Source organism: Lagenorhynchus albirostris, chromosome 10, assembly GCF_949774975.1.
Source record: "Lagenorhynchus albirostris chromosome 10, mLagAlb1.1, whole genome shotgun sequence".
Lineage (NCBI taxonomy): Eukaryota > Metazoa > Chordata > Mammalia > Artiodactyla > Delphinidae > Lagenorhynchus > Lagenorhynchus albirostris.
In genome coordinates this window covers 67,485,222-67,509,791 of record NC_083104.1, presented here as the reverse complement: position 1 = coordinate 67,509,791, position 24,570 = coordinate 67,485,222, and the positions used below count along the sequence as shown (strand labels likewise).

The 24,570-nt window shown below is 42.5% G+C and overlaps 1 protein-coding gene across 1 annotated transcript in view; it reads right to left on the bottom strand.

The window, feature by feature from the left end:
* Positions 1–22,332, bottom strand: part of ZFAND3 (zinc finger AN1-type containing 3) — a 324,296-nt gene extending 301,964 nt beyond the window's left edge. Inside the window, exon 1 of the mRNA XM_060162773.1 lies at positions 22,100–22,332. Coding sequence (XP_060018756.1) covers positions 22,100–22,170 — 71 coding nt within the window. The 5' untranslated portion in view covers positions 22,171–22,332. The remainder of the gene's footprint in view (positions 1–22,099) is intronic.
* Between the last annotated feature and the right edge of the window lie 2,238 nt (positions 22,333–24,570).

Genomic DNA, 24,570 nt, shown 5'->3' with positions numbered 1-24,570 from the left:
GTTGCTGGTGGAAATATAAAATGGTGCAGCCACTCTGGAAAACAATATGGCAGTTACTCAAAAAGTTAAACATCGAATTACCGTATCACCCAGCTTCCCCTCCTAGGTATATATCCAAGAGAGTTGAAAACAGGTGTTCAAACAAAAACTTGTACACAAATGTTCATGGCATTATTCATACTAGCCAAAAAGTGATAACAACCCAAAATGTCCATCAACTGATGAGTGGATAAACAAAATGTGGTATACCGGGACTTCCCTGGTGGTGCAGTGGTTGGGAATCTGCCTGCCAATGCAGGGGACACGGGTTCGAGCCCTGGTCCAGGAAGATCCCACATGCCGTGGGGCAGCTAAGCCCGTGCGCCACAACTGCTGAGCCTGCGCTCTGGAGCCCACGAGCCACAACTACAGAGCCCGCAGGCCACAACTACTGAGGTCTGCACGCCTAGAGCCCGCCCACCACAACGAAGAGTAGCCTCCGCTCTCCACAACTAGAGAAAGCCCACGCACAGCAACAAAGACCCAACGCAGCCAAAAACAAATAAATTAATTAATAAAAAAAAATGTGGTACACCCATACAAAGGAATATTATTCAACCGTAAAAAGAAATGAAGTACTAATACATGCTACAACACAGATGAACCTTAAAACCATTCTACTAAGTGAAAGGCGGCAGACACAAAACGCCACATATTTTATGATTCCATTTATATAAAATGTTCAGAACTGGCAAATCAATAAAAACAGAGAGTTAGATTTGTGACTGCCAGAGGGAAAGAGCAATGTGGAGTAACTGCTAATGGGTACATGGTTTCTTTTTGAGGTAAAAATTTTCTGGAGCTTGATGGTGGTGACAGCTGCACAACTTTCTGAATATACTAAAAATCACTAAATTGTACACTTTTAAAGGATGAATTTTAAGGTATGTGAATTGTACTTTCTATGTTCAATAATGTAATATTAAGGCCATATTCAAAAATTTTCAATCTCTTAACTAGAAAATGATAATCCCAAGGTTTTAGCTGAAACAAATAGCAGCAGCAGCACTTCAAACATGCATGAAATTCTGAGCCAGGAGATCAAGCACCACCTTTCTAATCTTTCTGGGTTAAAATACTGCAAGTTGTCCTTGTCTGCAGATCCAGCCAATGCCCTGGACCTTCTTGTCAGTCTCCATGTTGTAAAGCAGCAGGGAGTCAAAACAGCTTCAGGCTGGGTATTCCAAAATCCAGCAACAGCAAGTTGCCAATACACTTATGAGACTATTAAACCAAAACCATATAATTTTAAACAAATTTAAAGTTTATCTTTGTGTATTTAACCATTAACACATATTTAACATTAACGTATTTACCATTAACACAAAAGTATACAATTGTACTTTAATAAGAGCTCATCTAAAAATTCAAATGATCCAACTGTCCTTGATCACAGAATTCAAATGCTGAAATGCTTAAAATTCCTTAAAGTCATAACATAGCAGTCACATAGCTAAATAAACGGAAGACTTTATAGAACATAACATGCAGCAAAATAATATTTTCACAATACCTGAAAAATGCAGTTTGACCTTAACTCTCAATCACACTACGTATGGACTAATATGTGCTCTCTTCTGTGTCATACTGACACACAACCATAATAATGAGTAAAACAGTACAAATCAGTATCGGCCAAGAAGTGTGTGCCCTCATATTACTTCAGATCTCACTTAATTTTTCCTAAATATATACTGAACTTTATTTTTAAGAAACAAATTTTACTACCTCCCACATGATCAGTTTCTTTCTATGCCATCCCAACCTATGGGCAGGAGGTAGGGGGGAATAGAGAGAATATGTCTATCTATTGTCTTCAGCAACATAGATGCACTTCAAAAATATAACATGCAATTGGAAAGACTTCAGAAAAGACATCTAAATATTTATAGGGATGGAAGTGCAGACTAAACAGACTTCTTTCTAGAAAACCCAAAGCTGAGAAAGGAGGATTAAATCTATAAAATTAAGTAAAATATCAAGACAAATGAGGTGAGTGCAATCTTGTCCACCAGAAACTAAAGGACCTAAGAACAAGGTACCTCTTAAAATCTAAGATGTTGGAAGTTCAAGCTTTGGTTTTTTTAGAAATATAACCTAGAGTAGGAACCAAGATGGTGGAGTAGAAGGACGTGCTCTCACTCCCACTTGCAAGAACACCACAATCACAACTAGCTGCTGGAAAATCATTTACAGGAAGACACTGAAACTCACGAAAAAAGATACCCCACATCCAAAGGAAAATGAGAAGCCACAATGAGACGGTAGGAGGGGTGCAATCACAGTAAAATCAAATCCCATAACTGCTGAGTGGGTGACTCACAACACTTATACCACAGAAGTCCACCCACTGGAGTGAAGGTTCGGAGCCCCATGTCAGGTTCCCAACCTGGGGATTTGGCAATGAGACGAGGAATTCCTAAAGAATCAGATTTTGAAGGCTAGTGGGATTTGACTGCAGGACTTCGACAGAACTCGGGGAAACAGAGACTCCACTCCTGGAGGGCAAACACAAAGTAGTGTGCGCATCAGGAACCATGGGAAGGAGCATGACCCCAGGGGAGACTGAACCACACCTACCTGCTAGTGTTGGAGGGTCTCCTGCAGAGGCATCGGGAGGGAGGGGGCGGGTTGTAGCTCACCGTGGGGACAAGGACACTGGCGGCAGAAGTTCTGGGAAGTACTCCTTGGCGTAAGCCCTCCCAGAGTCCGCCATTAGCCCCACCAAAGAGCCCAAGTAGGCTCCAGTGTTGGGTTGCCTCAGGTCAAACAACCAACAGGGAGGGAACCCAACCCCACCCATCAGCAGGGAAGAGGATTAAAGTTTTACTGAGCTGGCCCACCAGAGAAACAGTCAGCACTACCCACCACCAGTCCCTCCCATCAGGGAAATTGCACAAGCCTCTTAGATAGCCTCATCCACCAGAGAGCAGACAGCAGAAGCAAGAAGAACTACAATTGTGCAGCCTGCTGAACAAAAACCACATTCACAGAAAGACAGACAAGATGAAAAGACAGAGAGGGCTATGTACCAGATGAAGGAACAAGATAAAACCCAGAAAAACAACTAAATGAAGTGGAGATAGACAATCTTCCAGAAAAAGAATTCAGAATAATGATAGTGAAAAGATGCAGGACCTCGGAAAAAGAATGGAGGCAAAGATCAAGAAGATGCAAAAATATATTTAACAAACACCTAGGAGAATTAAAGAACAAACAAACAGAGATGAACAATACAATAACTGAAATGAAAACTACACTAGAAGGAATCCATAGCAGAAAAACTGAGGCAAAAAGCAGATAAGTGACCTGGAAGACAGAATGGTGGAATTCACTGCTGCAGAACAGAATAAAGAAAAAAGAATGAAAACAAATGAAGACAGCCTAAGAGACCTCTGGGAAAACATTAAAACACAACATTCGCATTACAGGGGTCCCAGAAGGAGAAGAGAGAAAGAAAGGACCCAAGAAAATACTTGAAGAGATTACAGTCGAGAACTTCCCTAACATGGGAGAGGAAATAGCCACTCAAGTCCAGGAAGCACAGAGAGTCCCATACAGGATAAACACAAGGAGAAACATGCCGAGACACACAGTAATCAAACTGGCAAAAATTAAAGACAAAGAAAAATTACTGAAAGCAGCAAGGGAAAAACGACAAATAACTTACAAGGGAACTCCCATAAGGTTAACAGCTGATTTCTCAGCAGAAACTCTATAAGCCAGAAGGGAGTGGCATGATATACTTAAAATGATGAAAGGAAAGAACCTACAACCAAGATTACTCTATCCAGCAAGGATCTCATTCAAATTCCATGGAGAAATCAAAAGCTTTACAGACAAACAAAAGCTAAGAGAATTTAGCACCACCAAACCAGCTCTACAACAAATACTAAAGGAACTTCTCTAAGTGGGAAACACAAGAGAAGAAAAGGACCTACTAAAACAAACCCAAAACAATTCAGAAAATGGTCATAGGAACATACATATCAATAATTACCTTAAACGTGAATAGATTAAATGCCTCAAGCAAAAGACACAGACTGGCTGAATGGATACAAAAACAAGACCCATCTACATGCTGTCTACAAGAGACCCATTTCAGACCTAGGGACACATACAGACTGAAAGCAAGGGAATGGAAAAAGATATTCCATGCCAATGGAAATCAAAAGAAAGCTAGAGTAGCAACACTCATATCAGATAAAACAGACTTTAAAATAAAGAATGTTACAAGCGACAAAGGAAGGACACTACATAATGATCAAGGGATCAATCCAAGAAAAAGATATAACAATTATAAATATATATGCACCCAACACAGGAGCACCTCAATACGTAAGGCAACTGCTAACAAGTATAAAAGAGGAAATTGACAGTAACACAATAATAGTGGCGGGGCGGGGGGGGGGCTTCCCTGGTGGAGCAGTGGTTGAGAGTCCGCCTGCCGATGCAGGGGACACGGGTTCGTGCCCTGGTCCAGGAAGCTCCAACGTGCCGCGGAGCGGCTGGGCCCCTGAGCCATGGCCGCTGAGCCTCCGCATCAGAGCCTGTGCTCCGCAATGGGAGAGGCCACAACAGTGAGAGGCCCACGTACCACAAAAAATAAAATAAAAAGAAATAAAAAAAGAAAATTACAGACCAGTATCACTGATGAATATAGATGCAAAAATCCTCAAAAAAATACTAGCAAACAGAATCCAACAACACATTAAAAGGATCATACACCATGATCAAGTGGGATTTATCCCAGGGATGCAAGGAATCTTCAATATACGGAAATCAATCAATGTTAAACACCATATTAACAAACTGAAGAAGAAGAACCATATGATCATCTCAACAGATGCAGAAAAAGCTTTGACAAAATTCAACACCCATTTATGATAAAAACTCTCCAGAAAGTGGGCATAGAGGGAACCTACCTCAACATAACAAAGGCCATATATGACAAACCCACAGCAAACATCATTCTCAATGGTGAAAAACTGAAAGCATTTCCTCTAAGATGAGGAACAAGACAAAGATGTCCACTCTCACCACTATCATTCAACATAGTTTTGGAAGTCCTACCATCGCAATCAGAGAAGAAAAAGAAAAAAAAGGAATACATATTGGAAAAAGAAGAAGTAAAACTGTCACTGTTTGCAGATGACATGATACTATACATAGAGAATCCTAAAGATGCCACCAGAAAACTACTAGAGTTAATCAATGAATTTGGTAAAGCAGTAGGATACAAAATTAATGCACAGAAATCTCTTGCATTCCTATACACTAATGATGAAAAATCTGAAAGAGAAATTAAGGAAACACTCCCATTTACCACTGCAACAAAAAGAATAAAATACCTAGGAATAAACCTACCTAAGGAGACAAAAGATCTGTATGCAGAAAACTATAAGACACTGTTGAAAGAAATTGAAGATGATACCAACAGATGGAGATACACCATTTTCTTGGATTGGAAGAATCAATATTGTGAAAATGACTATACTATCCAAAGCAATCTACAGATTCAATGCAATCCCTATCAAATTACCAATGGCATTTTTTACAGAACTAGAACAGGAAATGTTAAAATTTGTACGGAGACACAAAAGACCCCGAGTAGCCAAAACAGTCTTGAGGGAAAAAAACAGAGCTGGAGGAATCAGACTCCCTGACTTCAGACTATACTACAAAGCTACAGTAATCAAGACAATAAGGTACTGGCACAAAAACAGAAATACAGATCAATGGAACGGGACAGAAAGCCCAGAGATAAACCCATGCACCTAAGATCAACTAATCTATGACAAAGGAGGCAAGGATATACAATGGAGAAAAGACAGTCTCTTCAATAAGTCATGCTGGGAAAACTGGACAGCTATATGTAAAAGAATGAAATTAGAACACTCCCTAACACCATACACAAAAATAAACTCAAAATGGATTAGAGACTTAAATATAAGACTGGGCACTATAAAACTCTTAGAGGAAAACATAGGAAGAACATTCTTTGACATAAATCACAGCAAGATCTTTTTTGATTCACCTCCTAGAGTAATGGAAATAAAACCAAAAATAAACAAATGGGACCTAATGAAACTTAAAAGCTTTTGCACAGCAAAGGAAACCATAAACAAGACGAAAAGACAATCCTCAGAATGGGAGAAAATATTTGCAAATGGATCAACGAACAAAGGATTAATCTCCAAAATACATAAACAGCTCATGCAGCTCAATATTAAAAAAACAACTCAATGTAAAAATGGGCAGAAGACCTAAATAGACATTTCTCCCAAGAGGACATACAGATGCCCAAGAGGCACATGAAAAGCTGCTCAACATCACTAATTGTTAAAGAAATGCAAATCAAAACTACAATGAGGTATCACCTCACACTGGTTAGAATGGGCAGCATCAGAAAATCTACAAACAAATGCTGGAGAGGATGTGGAGAAAAGGGAACCCTCTTGCACTGTTGGTGGGAATGTAAACTGATACAGTCACTATGAAGAACAGTATGGAGGTTCCTTAAAAAACTAAAAATTGAATTACCATATGACCCAGCAATCCCACTACTGGGCATATACCCAGAGAAAACCATAATTCAAAAAGACACATGCACCACAATGTTCATTGCAACACTGTTTACAATAGCCAGGTCATGGAAGCAACCTAAATGCCCATCAACAGACGAATGCATAAAGAAGATGTGGTACATGTATACAATGGAATATTACTCAGCCATAAAAAGGAATGAAATTGGGTCATTTGTAGAGACGTGGATGCATCTAGAGACTGTCATACAGAGTGAAGTCAGTCAGAAAGAGAAAAACAAATATCGTATATTAACGCATATATGTGGAACCTAGAAAATGGCAGAGATGAACCGGTTTGCAGAACAGAAATTGAGACACAGAAGTAGAGAAAATACGTATGGACACCAAGGGGGGAAAGCGGCAGCGGGGTGAGGGTGGTGGTGTGATGAATTGGGAGATTGGGATTGACATGTATACACTGATGTGTATAAAATGGATGACTAATACAAACCTGCTGTATAAAAAAAATAAATTAAATTTTTTAAAAAATAGACAATGTCATGGGGTAAGGAAGTTAATTATCTAAAGTTCAGCATAGCTTTAATTTCTTTTCTTCCAAGTAAAATTCTATTTTATTTATTTCAAAATGTTATTATAGTATGTTAATTTTTGTTCTATCTAACCTTTTATCTGCAAATAAATAGTCTATGTCTAGAATAAAGCTAATAAAAATTTTAATTTAATTTAAAAAATAATAAAAGATACAAAAAAGCAACAATAAACAAGTGGGACTACATCAAATTAAAAGGCTTCTTCTGCACAGCAAAGGAAACCTTTAACAAAATGAAAAGGCAGGGCTTCCCTGGTGGTACAGTGGTTGAAAGTCTGCCTGCCGATGCAGGGGACACGGGTTCGTGCCCCGGTCCAGAAAGATCCCACATGCCGTGGAGCGGCTGGGCCTGTGAGCCATGGCCGCTGAGCCTGCGTGTCCGGAGCCTGTGCTCTGCAACGGGAGAGGCCACAACAGTGTGAGGCCCGCATACCACAAAAAAATAAAAAATTTTAAAAATGACAAGGCAATCTACAAATGGGAGAAAATATCTGCAAATCATATATCTGATAAGGGGTTAACATTCAAAATATATAGAGAACTCATAACTCACTATCAAAAAAACAATCCAATTAAAAATGGGCAGATCTGAACATTTTTCCAAAGAAAACATACAGATGGCCAACAGGTACATAAAAAGATGCTCCACATCACTAATCATCAGGGAAATGCAACTCAAAACCACGATGAGATATCACTGCACACCATTAAGAACTGCTATTTTATCACAAAGACAAGAAATATCAAATGTTGGCAAGGACATGGAGAAAAGGGAACCCTTGCGCACTGTTGGTGGGAATGTAAATTGGTGTAGCTGCTATGGAAAACAGCATGGAGGTTCCTCAAAATATTAAAAAATTGATCTACCATATGATCCAGAAGAGAATGAAAACACTAATTCAGAAAGATATATGCACCCCATGTTCACTGCAACATTATTTACAATAGCCAAGCCATAGAAACAACCTAGATGTCCATCAATGGAGGAATGAACAAAGAAAACGCGGGGTGTATATATATGTATATATATACACACACATATATACATACAATGAAATATTATTTGGCCATTAAAAAGAATGTAATCCTGCCACTTGCAACAACATGGATGGACCTTGAGGGCATTAGGCTAAGTGAAAATAAGTCAGAGAGATAAAGACAAATGGTATATGATCTTACTTTTATGTGGAATCTTTAGGGAAAGACAGGTCACATATAGAAAACAGATTGGTGGTTGGTGGTGGCAGGAGGTGGGGGGGTGAAATGAGTGAGGAGGTCAAAAGGTGCAAACTTCCAGTTATAAAATGAATGTCATGGGACTGTATTGTACAGCATGGTGACTATAGTTAATAATACTGTATTACATATTTGAAAGTTGCTCAGAGAGTAGACCTTAAAAGTTCTCATCACAAGGAAAAAGAAATTTTTTTTTTTAAAGTTGCTTGGCAAAGTTCTTCAGAATTTCACCTATTTTTATTTTTTGGCTGCATTGGGTCTTCGTTGCTGCACACGGGCTTTCTCTAGTTGCGGCTAGCGGAGGCTACTCTTCATTGTGGTGCATGGGCTTCTCACTGCTGTGGCTTCTCTTGTTGCGGAGCACAGGCTCTAGGCGCCCAGGCTTCAGTAGTTGTGGCACACGGGCACATTAGTTGTGGCTTGCGGGCTCTAGAGCACAGGCTCAGTAGTTGTGGTGCACAGGCTTAGCTGCTCCACAGCATGGTATCTTCCCGAACCAGAGATAGAACTTGTGTCCCCTGCAATGGCAGGCAGATTCTTAACCAATGCACCACCAGGGAAGTCCTGAAAAAAATTTTTGTAACTACGTATGGTGATGGATGTTAACTAGATGTTTTGTGGTGATCATTCTGCAATACCTACAAATATCAACTCATTACGTTGTACACCTGAAACTAATATAATATGATGTATCAACTATACCTCAATTTAAAAATACAATTCAAGTACACTGACATGCTATCTAATTCATCAAAATGTACACTCAACCGTTCTAAAACTAATCATCTCTTTCCCACAACATGCTCATCATCTTCCAGATGGAATCACTTCAACTTAAGAACTTCCAAAGTATAAACCTTCTTCTACCAAACCAAACTTCACACACCAGTGACAGATGGCATTAGTGCCTGCTTCTACAGTTTCACGATGGACTTAGAAATAAATGGATTCACAAACAACCTTTCAAAAGCTAACTAGTGGGCTTCCCTGGTGGCGCTGTGGTTAAGAATCCACCTGCCAATGCAGGGGACACGGGTTCGAGCCCTGGTCTGGGAAGATCCCGCATGCCGCGGAGCAACTAAGCCCGTGAGCCACAACTACTGAGCCTGCGCGTCTGGAGCCTGTGCTCCGCAACAAGAGAGGCCACAATACTGAGAGACCCGCGCACCGCGATGAAGAGTGGTCCCCGCTTGCCACAACTAGAGAAAGCCCTCGCACAGAAACGAAGACCCAACATAGCTAAAAATAAAATTAATTAATTAATTAAAAAAAAAAAAAGCTAACTAGTGTGTAGGCAGAACTTATATACCCACCATATGTGACTGACCATCTTTCACCCAGTTGCCCATGTCAGAAATCTTGCTGCCTCTCTTTTCCTTTCCACCCCCCAACCCCATCCCCCATCCAGTCTGTCTCTGCTCTTACGCTCAAGCCCTCCTCTGCAGTCCCCACTGTCCCAGTGCTATGGAGTGAAATGTTTGTGCTCCCCCACCGGAATTCACATGTTGAATCCTAATGCCCAGTGTGATGGTATCTGGAGGTGAGGCCTTTGGGAAGCAATTAGATCGTGAGGGCTCTGCTTAGATCATGGGATTAGTACTGTTATAAAAGAGGCTAGAGAGAGGTCTCTCATCCCTTCCACCATGTAAGATTACAATGAGAAGACAGCATCAATGAGGAAGCTGGCTCTCCTCAGACACCAAAGCCGCCGGAGCCACGATCTTGGACTTCCAGCCTCCAGAACTGCGAGAAACAAATTTCTGTTGTTTATAAGCCACCAGTCTATGGTATTTTGTTGTTACAGCCCCAATGGACTAAACTACCCAGGTTTCAGCCTACATTCATTCTCAGCTCTCCTACTACAGCATTCACTCAGGGTTGCTTTATCTAGGGTTCACAGACTCTCTAATCCACATATAGAAATGCATTTAGATCTAACTGGTTTCCTTTGTAATCCTAAGTAATTTATTCTATGCATTGTCCTGAAAAGGGGGCTGCAGTCTTCACCAGACTGCCAAAGACATCCACGGCCCAAAAAGGTTTATGGGCTCTAACTGGACTCTGCTTCCATGCTTATATCCTCCAACTCTCCTCCACACTGCTGCCAAGATAAAGTTTTTGAAATATAAATATCATCTGTCATCCATACTTAAATCCTTAAATGGTACCAACTGCTTCCAGGTAAAATCTTAACTCAACCATCCAACAATCAAGTAGGTTCATGACTGGCCCCTGCTCATCCCCCCAGCTTCATCTTGCCTCCCGCCACAAATGCAGCTAACATCCTGAGTTGAATCTGCAATTCCCTGAATTCAGCAAGCTTTTTCACTCCTCTCTGCCTTTGCATAAGCCGTTCCCCCTGCTTGGAAAGCCCTTCCTCACCACCTCCACATGGTTAACTCCTGCTCATCGTTTACTCCCAGCTTAAGCACCATCTCCCCAGAGAGCCCTCCTGGCCATCCTCCACTCCCAGTCTCAGTAAGATGCCCGGTCAGTGCTCTCACAGTACTCTGTGATGATCTCCCATAACACTTTCCTCATGGTGTTTTGTCCATTTACTGTCTGCCATCCCTTCCACCCTGTGAGCTTTCTTAAGGCAGAAGCTAAAACAGTATAACATGCCTAGCAGAGCTCAAGACACACAACAGAATGCTTAACAAATGCTTGCTGAACAAGGGATAGGCTCTGGAAAATAGCCAAACCAGCCAAAGTCCAGTCAGAAACCTCATCAACTAATGAGGTGGCACTGGTCTGGAGATTACCATAAATGCAAATTGCCAGTTGAGGCAAGAAAGTTCTGCATCTATTAATCTGCCACCAATGCTCCTTCATTCAAGGCTGGGAAGTCAGCCCTTAATAAATTTAATTACCCTGGTCAGGCACTGTGTCAAGGGGCTTGACAGGCATTAGAGCTCACTAAACCTCAAAACAACTCTAGTATATTCTTTTTTAAAGAAAAAGAGGCAAAGAGGTAAACTGCCCAAAATCAAGCAGAAAGTTATAAAGTTTTCAACCCAGGTCTTTGATTTCAAAGCCCATTGCCTAGCCACTGAGCTCAGCTGCTTTTCTGGAGATGAGGTATCAGCATGCCCTGCATCTTTGGAGGCATTCTGGAAGAGCCTAGGTTAGATGAGAGGGGGCCCTTCATCAGCCTCACAGCAAATAAGAAAGGTCTTATTCCTCCAACAAACACTACGCACTACTATTAAATTCTTTAAAATTTAATGTAAACTCCCCTAAATGTATTCATTGAAAAATCTTTTAAATGGGAAGGGCTTGTGAGAGTTTTCTCCCCCAAGAACAGCAAGTAAAGGAGGAAATGAGCAAAACTTTGTTGAACTCTCCACACCAGGCTTAGAGGTTGAAAAGGGAGATGAAAAATATCAATATACCCCAAGGAATGGAGTTGGTTGTGGCAATACCAATAAAGGAAAGAAGGCAGAGTCTCCATGGTCTGCTGCAGAGACACCACGAAGCACCATCCTTTAACTGGCTGAGAAGGCTTAGCAGAAGAAACAGCCCATGGGCTTCTAACAGATGGAAGACTAATTTTGCTGAAAGCTGCTGCCACTTCCACTAAACTTTAGTTTGGAATGTGCACCACAGCTCTCATCCTATGATCTTCAGCACTTCCCTGTAAGACCTCTGGGGGCTCACACCCAACACTTCAAGAAAAAACAGAATGTTTTCTTTAATCTCACCCACACCACCTGTTCACATTAGTTTCTCGAGCCCTTACAGATGTGGTCACCTCTCATATTTTGACTAGAAGTTGGTGATCACAAAGCATCTTCATTCCTAATTACCACCACTCCACATTTCCCCATCCTCATCCTCCTTGCACCCCAGTTTCCCCCTTGACCACCTTGTGTGTCCTTACTCTTCCAACTCACCTCCAAATCAGGTGTCAGATACTGTCCAGTGACTTTTCTGCATCCCAAATTTCAACACAAAACCAACAAAGTCCATTCTTCCTGTCCCTAACTCCAACCAAAAACACATACAATGTAAGTATCTAATTTATCTACAATGAAAACTATTCAGGTAAACCTAGGGGCCTTTCAACTATGGGATTATAAATATCTAGTCACCAGACAGCTTAAAACCAAGAAGAAGAAAATGCAGCCTTTAAGGACACATACTTCCACAGATAAGATTTTACTGTGACTATCATTTTCTAAATTAATCCATACTGGTATTATTGAGATTATAAACCCCCAAAGAGACTCTTAGTATACATCATGTAACACTCCACACTTCTACTCAAGACTGTATCTTTATCACTTGTTACAGCAACTGTTCCATGATTAGATCCTGCCCCACATTCAGTGAAGAAAAAGATTAGCTTTACAAATAAAATGCATAGTTTAAACACATCTTGAAAGTGCTTCAGTACTGGGGGTGGGGGGGATGACATGAACAACAGGTAAAGCTAATTAACCGTGATATATACACAGAAACAGGGAATACAGGTCTCAGAGAATACATGATTATGTCCCCCTAATCAACAAAAGAATAAAACAAAAGTTCCTCTAAGCAAGGATTTTTGTGGATCAACATGCAAAAACACACCTTTATTTTTAAAGGTGAGTACCACAGCTCTGTGTTATGTTAAAAGGGAAAGGCAAGCTAGATAAAACTGTATAGGGTCATACACCGTGAAGATTTTGTATATACACGCATAGTTTCATATGCAAACACAAAGACTTGAAAAACCTGGTTTTCTGAATTTCAGTGGCATCTGAAGAAAAGGAAGAATACCATCCATCCATCCCCAGGACAGAAACCAAGCAATCATAAATCTAGAAACAACATACACTGAAATACACCACACTCTCTCCCACCTCCAGTTTATTATTTCTTGCTGGTTAATACACACCTGGACAGTTAAGAATGACTGTATTATTCAATCTATTTTGTGTCTCATTCATTACGTTGAAAAAAAATTCTTTCAGGAGAGAACTTTCCCAGCACATCTATCTATATAAAGCACTCTAAAAAGGGCTGAAATTGAAAAACAATGACCTGAAATAGGCAGAGACTCTGAAAGCATGGACATGATCAGCAAAGCCCCCCACCCAATCTATGTTCTCCAAATTCCTGCCCCACTTTTCCCATTAGGTACCCATTAGCTAGAGAAAACTTCGCACACCCTGTTCAGGAATGCTACCAGCACAACCATGTAAGAAAACCAAATGACTGCAGGAAGAGTATTTGCGATACTTTGAATAATGAGAATACTTCTCCTTCCAGGAAGTGTGGCTAAGAGTGTGATTATTCATATAAATGCACTTCAACTTAGCTGTGTGTAAGAGTCCAAGAGGTAGATAAGACACGAACAACTGTTACTCCATGTCATTCCACTTTAGCAGAAAGAAATGAGAAAAGGCACTCCCCAGAAGGTCCCAAGTGCAACACCACCAACCTAACTCTTTACCAGGACATTAATGAGGCAGCAATGAGGCTAAATATAGCCTGTCCACAAACTAGAAACACAAAATGCTGTGGTGTGGTCTGCCCTCATCCCCACTTCTCCCCCAACCAGAGTGGTCACAGCTGCAATCCATGATCTTTCCCAGGACATTCTTCTGCCCTAACACAAAACTGCACCTGTCTATAATACAGGACATTTGGTACAGTTGAATGAACAAACGCAGTTAGCTAGCACTACATCTTCTTCCTACTGCATTCTTCCTTCCTGCAGCAGTGAACAGCTGCAGCCACAACTTCAGATGTCAGGCACTGTTTGCAGCTCTGTCCCCTGGCCTCAAGGATGACATGGCATTTTCATTCATCTTGTTCCATTCCCTCAGTCTGATACATCACAGGTCAGTTTGGTTTTGCCCACTGCTGCTGGATATTCCAACATACTCCACCTTCCCCTGTACAGAGGGACTTGAATTTACCAGAAAATCCAATGCATTTATCCTTAATCATATATCAAAAGCTGTCATATGAGATTTACATTTGTGAATCTACAAAAGTCATAGTCCAAGGTGAATACCTTCAAAACTTCTCTCACCAAAGAGAAAAAAAAAAAGATTCTGTATTAGTCCAACATCTCCTGTATAGGCCTCTGAGGTTGCCAGTTTAATAGACTTAAGAAAGGGGCAAAGATGACTGACCCAAAAGCTAACATGAAAAAAAAAGTTCAAATTACAGACTAACGTGTACTGAAATTTTAGTTCCCAAAACTGATCAAAGGAGCACTTTCCAGTAATCTGAATTAACAATAGGACTGCTTCCCCCTTTGGAAATAAAATATGTTGGAGCTGAGAAAAAAAACAACAACAATAACACAGAGCTAAATCAAACGCCCCACATTTTCAGAATATGAGAGAAAACAGGGATCTAGAGAACTCACAAGAAAACAGGCTTGAATGTCAACTGTTTCTTAATAAAACTAGAAAAAAAGCAAAAAAAAAATAGGCTTGAAAATCCTGGCTGCCTATCAGATCAACATTCTAGAAGAGCACTGTCCAACAGAACATTTTGGGAGGATGAAGTGTTCTATATCTGTGTTCCCCAACGAGGTAGCCACCAGCTACTGAGATACAGAGTACTTAAAATATAGCTAGTGTAACTCAAAACTGAATTTTTAATTTTATTTAATTAGTATGAATTTAAACTACTACATGTAGCTAGTGGCTACCATACTGGACAGAACAATTCTAGAATGCAGTCTTAGATTCTGGTTATTAAAAACTTCAAATAAAGCTGCTTAACCTCCCTTTTGCATTGAACACACATAGGAAATTTCTTCCTTATATCTAAATATCTCATTCAGCAACATAACTTTGTTACACAGGGACCCAGCCCAAAGCAGGATCAGCCTGTTTCTCAAAGCCCCTACCAGAACCGAGAGACATCAGTGTCATCCACCCAGTTGGAATGAAGGCCCTCTTTTGCAAACCACTCTGACACAAAGTCCCACAACAAGCCTGAATCTGGACTGTTTTGTTTTGTTTTTTTTGCGGTACGCGGGCCTCTCACTGTTGTGGCCTCTCCCGTTGCGGAGCACAGGCTCCAGACGCACAGGCTCAGCGGCCATGGCTCACAGGCCTAGCCGCTCCGCAGCATGTGGGATCTCCCCGGACCGGGGCACGAACCCATGCCCCCTGCATCGGCAGGTGGACTCTCAACCACTGCGCCACCAGGGAAGCCCTGGACAGTTTTTTAAGTGTATGATTAAAATTATACAAGTTTTTGAGTTGTGACTGGTCAAATTCCTACATGTAGCTTTGATCAGATACTGAACTTAACCTTTCTTCAAAAGAAAAAAGAACTTTTAACCTCAATCTTGATCTATAATTATTGTGGTAGTGCAAAACTTTGCATCAGTTTGCACAGACGCACCTCCGTATGACCTAATAAAAAACTCCAAATTATATTAGTTCTCACCATCTTCATACTCTGCCCTCAATAAGTAATATTTAATACACTAGGGTTTCATTTCAAAAAACTTTATTCAAAGAATTCTTGGCCCTCTGATTTTTCCAGCTAGAAAAAAGTTAACTTGTAAAAATTAATGTTAACTTTAATACTATTAAAGACTATGAAGAGATTTTTAGTCAAAACTTTTCAGTAGACTTAAAGTGCTGTGTTCTCTTTTTTGGAGGGGGGGGGGCGATGAGGGGAGGAGAGTGGTGAATGGGGAGAAGAGAATTATACCAAAAGAGCCTATGTCCTATATGTTAACTGGATCTAACTCTAAAAAGCTACTGTCTCAAACCAATGTAAACAAAGAACATGTTTTCTTAAAAAATAAAATTATCTCCCCATGTTCCATCACTGCAAAGGGGCAAATTTTTCTGGATACTCAAATGTAATCAGGAAAATGAGGCAGATAGATAAACGTATTGACAGTGAATACTTCATTTAAATCATGTTGCATCTTCAGATGCACACAAAATTCAAAAATGCAAAGTAAAACTGCATTACTCCTTGGTATTTACCCAAAGGAGTTGAAAACTTATGTCCACAAAAACCTGCAAATGGATGTTTATAGCAGCTTTATTCAAAATTGCCAACACTTGGAAGCAACCAAGATGTCCTTCAGTAGGTGAATGGATAAACTGTGATACATATAGACAATTGAATCTTAAAGTGCTAAAAAGTAATGAGCTATCAAGCCACAAAAAGACAAGGAGGAACCTTAAATGCATATTACTAAGTGAAAGAAGTCAATCTGGAAATGTTACATACTGTATGATTCCAACTATATGACATTCTGGAAAAGGCAAAACGATGGAGTAAAAAGATGAGTGGCTGACAGGGGTTGGGAGGAGGGAGCGATGAATAGGTAAGAGCAAAGAGGATTTTTAGGGCAGTGAAACTACTCTATATGACACTGTAATAGATACATGTCACTATATTTCATCCAATTCCACAGACTGTACAACACCAAGAGTGAACCGCAGTGTAAACCATGGACTTCGGGTGATAATGACATGTCAATGTAGGTTCATCACTGTTACAAATGCACCACTGTGGTGGGGATGCTGATAATAAGGGAGGCTGTGCATGGGAGGGAGCAGGGGGTATATGGGAAATTGCTGTACCTTACTCTCAATTGTGCTCTGAACCTAAAACTGCTCTAAAAATATAAAATCTTTAAAAAACAAAAAAAGTAAAACTGTACAAATGAGCTGTTTTGTGTTTAAGAGAATGTTTAAGGGGGTTTTATAATCAGATGGATAATTAGTGACATCACTGGAATGAACATTCTACTGATTAACCAGTGATTCATGCTGTGTTCACATGGAATTTGAAAGCCCAGGTTAAGCTGGTTGAAGTGTGGCAACATGTTCCAATTGGGAGACAGAGACTGATAAATCAAAAATGTGTGAGGGCCACACACTACTAGGAGCCAAGCAAACTTGCCATATAACTCACAGAGTGACAGAAACAGAGTTCTACAGCAATTCCCAAAGCCTGGGCTCAGAGAAAATAAAAGAAACAATAAAAATAAATAAATAACTTCTGTTTAAGCTAACTAGTCAGTATCTTGGTTGAATCAACTTTCTACTAGTAACCATTTCAGGAACAGAATTTATTTTGTGAGATTACTCTTGATCACTGCCCTAACTCCATCTTTACTTAAAATTCATCATTATCTAGCAGATCTAGTTGGTAAGTAAAATGCTTCTCAACAGAATAGATCACAAAAATGAAATACTAATAAAATCTATTTCCCTAAAGAAAATGTACCCATGTAATATTTCTTTTATGACATGATTCATTAGAAAGTAAATCATAAACATCTTTTTTTTAATCAAAACAATGAATCGTTTACCTAATACATCCCATATGTAAAATACTCCAGGGACTTCCCTGGTAGCACAGTGGTTAAGAATCCGCCTGCCAAGCACGGGACACAGGTTCGAGCCCCGGTCCAGGAAGATCCCACATGCTGGAGAGCAACTAAGCCTGTGCGCCACAACAACTGAGCCTGTGCTCTAGAGCCCACAGCCACAAGTACTGAGCCCACGTGCCACAACTACTGAAGCCCACGTGCCTAGAACCCGTGCTCCACAACAAGAGAAGCCACGGCAATGAGAAGCCCGAGCACCGCAACGAAGAGTAGCCCCCACTCGCCGCAACTAGAGAAAGCCCGCACGCAGCAACAAAGACTCAACGCAGCCAAAAATAAATAAATTTATTTAAAAAATAAAATACTCCATTATTCCCTAAATATCAGACTGAACACTTATGTCTACTACACTTTAAATTTACTTATGAAAAGAATAACACTTCTCAAAGTTTCCATTAAATTACATTGTGATAGAGACCGTCTCCAATTATAAAGGCAGAATATCAATAATTGTAATTAGATATTTATACTTAATATGCAGAATTCGAAAATAAAGTCCATCTTTCCCCCATCCTAATTAATTACCCGTTCTATCACCCTATAATACACTCAGGATATTCTTATTGTCTTCTTCCTGTCTTTTTTTAATAATATTCTAGGTCTGCTCTTTCAAAAACTTTTGAAAATATCTGTGAAGAATCTATATCCCTCAGTACATTCTGTAGCTTCAACTAATACCACTTATAGCTATATGATTTAAAAGTGCTTTTACATATGTATTTCAACTAAAGAAAATGCACCAATTGACTACTTCATTTCAGATTTGACAATTATAAACTAGCATGATTTTTTGCATGATTACTGAATGCCTAAAATAAGCCAAGAAAATGCTCATGCTCATATTTCACTAAAAGTTTTAAGTCCATGTCTCAGGGAAAAAACCATTTATGGTCATTAACCCTAAAAACATTTATGTGCTATACAAACACCTTGCAACTTTAGTAAAACTTCAACAATTTCCAAGGTAGCAAAGTTTCCCAGTGGTCTCTCTGTAACACGTTAACTTAATTACCTACACTCAATTTCACAATATAAAACCAAGGAGAAAACTAGAAATTTTGAGTGTTCGAAGCACTAACACATTTGCACTGCATGCTCCTCTAGGCATTCTCCTTTCTCATTGCAGTCCCACGAGACCCACCTGAAGGCTCTCCTATGTTAACCAACCCCCACTGATTGGTGTCCTGAGTGGACAATGCTGGGCAGCAAGTCCTTCTGCCTAAGTCACTAGAGAGAAGAGCAATCCTAAAGGAACTGCCTTTAGTCTGCTAGTACCAGAACATTCTGCTAAAAGGCTCCTCAGCAAAGGGCTGGGTGTGGGCCCTGACTAGCTGACTTCACAGACCTGCGGCTTCCGCAGAGTGCAATGCTGACTAAAGTTTCCAGAGAACACACTCACCTTCATGCTCATGAAGGGCAAAGGCAAGTTACCTCCTGAATGGCTTTGACATCTACTTCTCTCCATTCTCCCTGGCCACCATACAGGTATAGTAATCCCCTGGGGATCACTCCTCCTGACAAGTCTTCTGTACCTCTGGACTTTACAACATGCCACAAACATACAGACACCACATTCACAAACAAATACACACACACACACACACACAATCATACCCACATACACAGGCCACCCTCAAGATCATCTAGTAATCTTTCACATTAAAGAAAATCACCTCACAACCCACTCAAAGTTCTTCAACAGCTCCCCAGTGCACTCAGGATAAAAATCCAAAGTCATAAGCATCACATATGGGGGCCTGTATCACCAGTTGCTCTCACCATCTCAGCCTCATTTCTAGCTGACCCCTCTTCACAATCTACCAATCCTCTACAATGAACTTTCAGCTGATCAAATGTGTAGTGCTCTCTCTAATATCCAGGCCTTCATCCATGCTCTCCCCTCTGCCTGACAGAAAACACCCTTCTCCCTATCTATTTCCATTCTCTCCTAATCTTCCTGCAGGCTTAGGCTGGCATCACCCTCCAGGCTATCTTCCTCTACATCCACCTCAACTGGAGTAGGTGCCCCTCCCAACAAACCCTATTCCAAGCCTAACACACTTCATTGTAACTGGTGTTTTTACTCCTCTATGTCCCCTGCTCCCAGAGAATGGTGCCAGTGCCCCTCTTGTCTACCATAATATCAGAGGCACTCAAATATTTGCTAAATACATTATAAGTTTACTTAATGAATATAACATGAATGTAGCCCATGCAATAAGGGAAACGTTCAAAATCAGTCACGATATAATGGAAACTAGGCAGCAATTTCCTTATACTTTGGTATAAACTGCAAACTACACAGGTGCCTTTAGGAAAGGTTAAAACATTACACATTAAAAAGAACAGCTTCCACCATAAAGATATTAGTTTCGCCTAACTCTCATTAGGCAAATTGCAGTTCATAAAAAGTGCCATATTGAAAGTATCAAAAAAGCAGCCCTGGTTGCTTATAAGTCAACTATGGTATCAGTGTAACTATTCCTCTCTACTACCAAACTCTCCTTGCATTACTCAGAACCTTGCTCAGTTTCTAAGTCTTGATGTAAATCTTTTAATGTGGGTTCCACTCATAATAATGGTCCCAAAGACATTAACATGTTGCCAGGAAATAGACCTCTGATACATCCTGGGCATTAGCTGCCACTGGCAGCTACTTTCTCTGAGCCACATGTCTTCTTATGAGTTACAATCTGAGGCTTGTGACACCAGATTTTTCCAGGGCAGCAGACTGATGTCATAAACGTGATGGTACTAAGCACTCTACAGAGCTCATTAGCTCCACCCTGAAATCCCAGAATGCAAAGGCAAGTTTCCCGTGTATAAATAATGCCTCAGTTTTCCCATCTACAAATAAAAGAGAGAACGGTTCCCACTTAATAAGATTCTGGTGGGAATTAGATTGCCTATGAAAGCACTTAGCAAGCAACACAATTATTTTCAAGCCAAAAAGAAGGGGAGACTATAAAATCTAAGATATTTTCACATCTTCAGAACTTTTGGTAACGCTGTAACTTATTTTTCGCTAATATCCTTTCACCAAGAAATTTTTGAGAAAGAAAAGGCTGAAAGATGAGAAAATTAGATTTTTTTTGTCATAACCTTTGGATATGACAAACTCCACAGAAATCTACACTAAGATCCACTTTCTAATCCTTCTCTGCACTCCCAAAACCCACAGCCTTAATTTCTACCTCAATCATCCCTAGGATCTGAGAGACAGTAAAGATAAAATACTTCAATACATCGTCCCAAGATGCCCTCACCAGAAATAATCATTTCCTTACTGCCTCTATGCACCTCCAAATATACTGAATCTTTGGAAAATAAAACAAAAAAAGAGATAAATCACAAAAGCTGGCCTTCAAAGTCTCCAGTTTCCTTACAATAGATCTAGAATCATAAATTATGACGGAGGCACCTGTCTGGTAAGAGGGGTGGCAATCCATAAAAACTCCAAGTGTAACAAGAAGAATTTAAACTGTAACTACAGGTGGAAAAGTTGATTTCCCACCTCAAATATTTTCACTCTAACACAGGATGGCCAAGCAATAATACAGGCTGGCCAAGGTGAATATTTTTATCATTAAAAAAAAAAAATGGGGACGGAAGGGAATTTGAGCCAATTAAGCAAGTTGGCTCTCACGTTCCTAAGCCAAGCTGACTTGAGTTTTTTTTTGACAAGGGAATCTTACAGACCTTCTGAAACAAACGTGTTTTAAATAAGATGAGACCTCAACAGTCTTGTAACTTTACCCAAGCCTGGGTTCTGGGCTCGAATTTTAAAAATGGGTGACGTGTGAACAGCTTCCTAAAAGCAAATGGGGCACTAGGATATAATTTAGGAAGCGATGATGCAAGTCTCTGGGGGACAGGGAGGAGGGGAGGTGAAAAAGTCAGAGGAAATACCCTCCTGGTTCCTGGGCACCAACTCATACCAAGGAGGGGAGGAAGGGCTGGCCTCCACAAGCCAAGGGAAGGGGGCACCCCAGCTCCACCGGGAGGTGCCAACGCCGCCCCCTCATCCCTGAACGCAGCCCTGCCCCCCTCACCAGTAGCCCGGCCGGCCCCTTTCGGCCCGAGCCTCTGGCAGCCGAGTCTCCGAGGGTGGCAGCGCACCCCCGGCAGGGCCTTCTCTGCCCACCCCCAGCTCCCTACCCGGTGCCCCTCCCCAGGACGCGGCCCCTGCCCCCTCCCCGCAGGCCCGGCCTGGGCCCAGCCCCCAGGGTTCCGGCCTCCCCGGGCCGCGAGGCCTGCCCGGGCAGCCCCGGCGCCCGCGCCCCGGCCCCCGCCCCCACCCAGCCGGGCACTTACCCCCAGAAGCCGCAGGGACAGCGAGGCGGCAGACTGGGAGCTTTGCTGCGCTCGCTCCCGGCATCTCCCATGGTGCTCGGCGGCAGCGGCGGAGCTCGGCGGCGGCAGCGGTGTTAGCGGCTGGGCCTGGGCCCCGCTCGAAGGAGGAGGAGGAGGAGGAGGAGGAGGAGGCGGAGGCGGAGGCGGAGGCGGAGGCGGAGGCGGAGGCGGCGGCGGCGTCGTCGGGGGGCTCGGGGCGGGGGGAGGGGGAGGGAGCGGGCGCGCGGGCGGGCGCGAGTCCGGGGCTCCGAGCCGGGATTCCAGGCCGGTCAGCTGGAGGCGGGCCGCACCACTCGGCCTTCGGAGATGGGGGGGCCGGGGGGAGTAGAGGGAGGGGAGCTGAGGAGGTGGGGCGTACGGGTGAACCGAGGACCGCGGGGGAGGAGGGAAGTCCCGGCGCCCTCGGCAGCTCCCACCGCCGCTCCCAGCCAGAGCGATGTCCCGTGCGGCGGCGCTGGGAAGGACCTGAGGCCCCCCCCCCCCGCCGACTTTAGCGTAGCGGCAGCCGCTGTGAAACCAAGGGCCCCGCTCGCTCCGTAACACCCTCCCTCCCTCGGAGGCTGCGCTGACCGGACAATGGCCGCTCCGCCCCCTCCCCTCCTCACGCACCCCTCCCAAGGAGTCACAATGGTCTCGCCGGGGGGAAGCCGCCGCCAAAGCCCAGCAGCTGATCAGCTGGGATCCGGGCGTGCCACTTTGTTCAGCGCCTCAAAGGAAGAGGACGGGGCCGTGGGCAAAGCCGAGACCGTAGAACTATCACTCAACGACAGGCCTCGGAGGCTTTCTTATTCTTGGAACTTTTAAAATCTTAAGGAAACTTACCTTCCCCTGTCTGAAGAAGGGGAGCAGGCTTCTGAATACTCTGGGGCACGTTACCTCCCCCCCAAACGCGAATGGTACGCCCCAAGCGAGAGGGGGAGGAGCAGATTAGTTGTTTAGGGTTAGTTGAACCAGTCCCAGAGCGGCGGTCGAGCACCGCGCATGCGCTCGGAGAATCCCATTACCCGGCACTGGGAAGGGCCAGGAGAGCTTCCAAACCCGGAAGTGGAGCTCGGTCTTCCTGGGGCTGCTGGGGTCTCCAGCTATCCGAGCGGTCCGCGAGCCCTTCGCTTTTGGTCCCGGGCGATGCCGGAGGACATTTCTCAATGAACTGCTAACCCCTGGAAATCTCTCTTCCCAGGCCTCCCACACCCAACTCACTCTTCCTGTACCACCCAGAGAACCGGTTTCTCGTTGGCAATGATGAACTTCTGGGAAACGTCCCTCCCCTTCTCCACACCCGCAATGGCGGGGAGAGAGAGGCTAGTGTCTTGGTCAGGTTCCGTGCCCCTCTAACCACATCGGTGTCCCCAACCTCAGAGTTACAAGTCCACTCCCTATGCCTAGGCTAGGAGAACCTCTCTTCTTTCTGGAGTGGACATTTCGGTTTTGGGAGGGTAGGTATGGCCAAATTAGTGATGGAAACTGGTAAGTGACCAAAAAGTTTGAGGCACTAAAAAACGAGTCCTTTAACGCTCATTGTCTTTTATCCTGAACCCATTCTGAGCTTCAGCCAATCGTGAGAAGAAAGCGATTGTTAATGATTAATTTCAACAAGGAGCAAACTTCCACCAGACCTCTTGGAGAGGTAACCCATAGCTGAGGCCCTATGGGCGGACTTCTCAGTCCCTGCTACTTCTAGGAAGGCTTACTGGCTTTTTTTTTCCCCGCCACAGCTGAGCGTGTACAGAGACCCTCTCGAACCCCATCCAGGGGGGCCTTGAACCCCTTTTCTTGGGATAGAGAGAAGGAGGCCTTGCCAGTTGACAGCCACAAGCCCTATTGTAAGCAGGTGTTGCTTGCTTTCCCCTCCTGCCCCCCACCAATTAGTTTTCTGAATAGTCACAATTATTTAAAGTTCAGTAGATTTCTCTTAATGCCTGGGTTTCCAGTTGCTTTTGGAAAGCAGAAGCTTGACACCACTTAGCTCAGTTACTCACAGCACTGGTGATACGGAGTTACATGTACCTGCCCATTCTGTTTGTACATGCTCTGTGGACTTATTAACATTGTTGCTTCTTTTGGCCTCTAAATGATCTCAGAGAGACAGCAGTGAATAGTCCTGAAGAGAGATCTTAGGGGCCCATCTACCCCCTACCTCATAAAGAGCAAGGATCACACTTAGTTTAGCATCCTCCTAAAGAGGCTCCTGCTGATGAAGACAGTAATTGCAAAAATCAAACCACTTAAAGCCAAAGCACCCTCCAAACGTGAATGCTGATTTATTTTGCGTAATATTTAGTTTCGGCTTTGTTGATTTTCACAAGCCTTCAATAAATATTTCTGTCGAAAGCCCATAGAATGGATGAAGTCATATGGCACACCCAGCTCCCATTGGACTCATATTTCCTTAAATCCCCACTTAAACTGACATAAAATTGCCACATTCACAG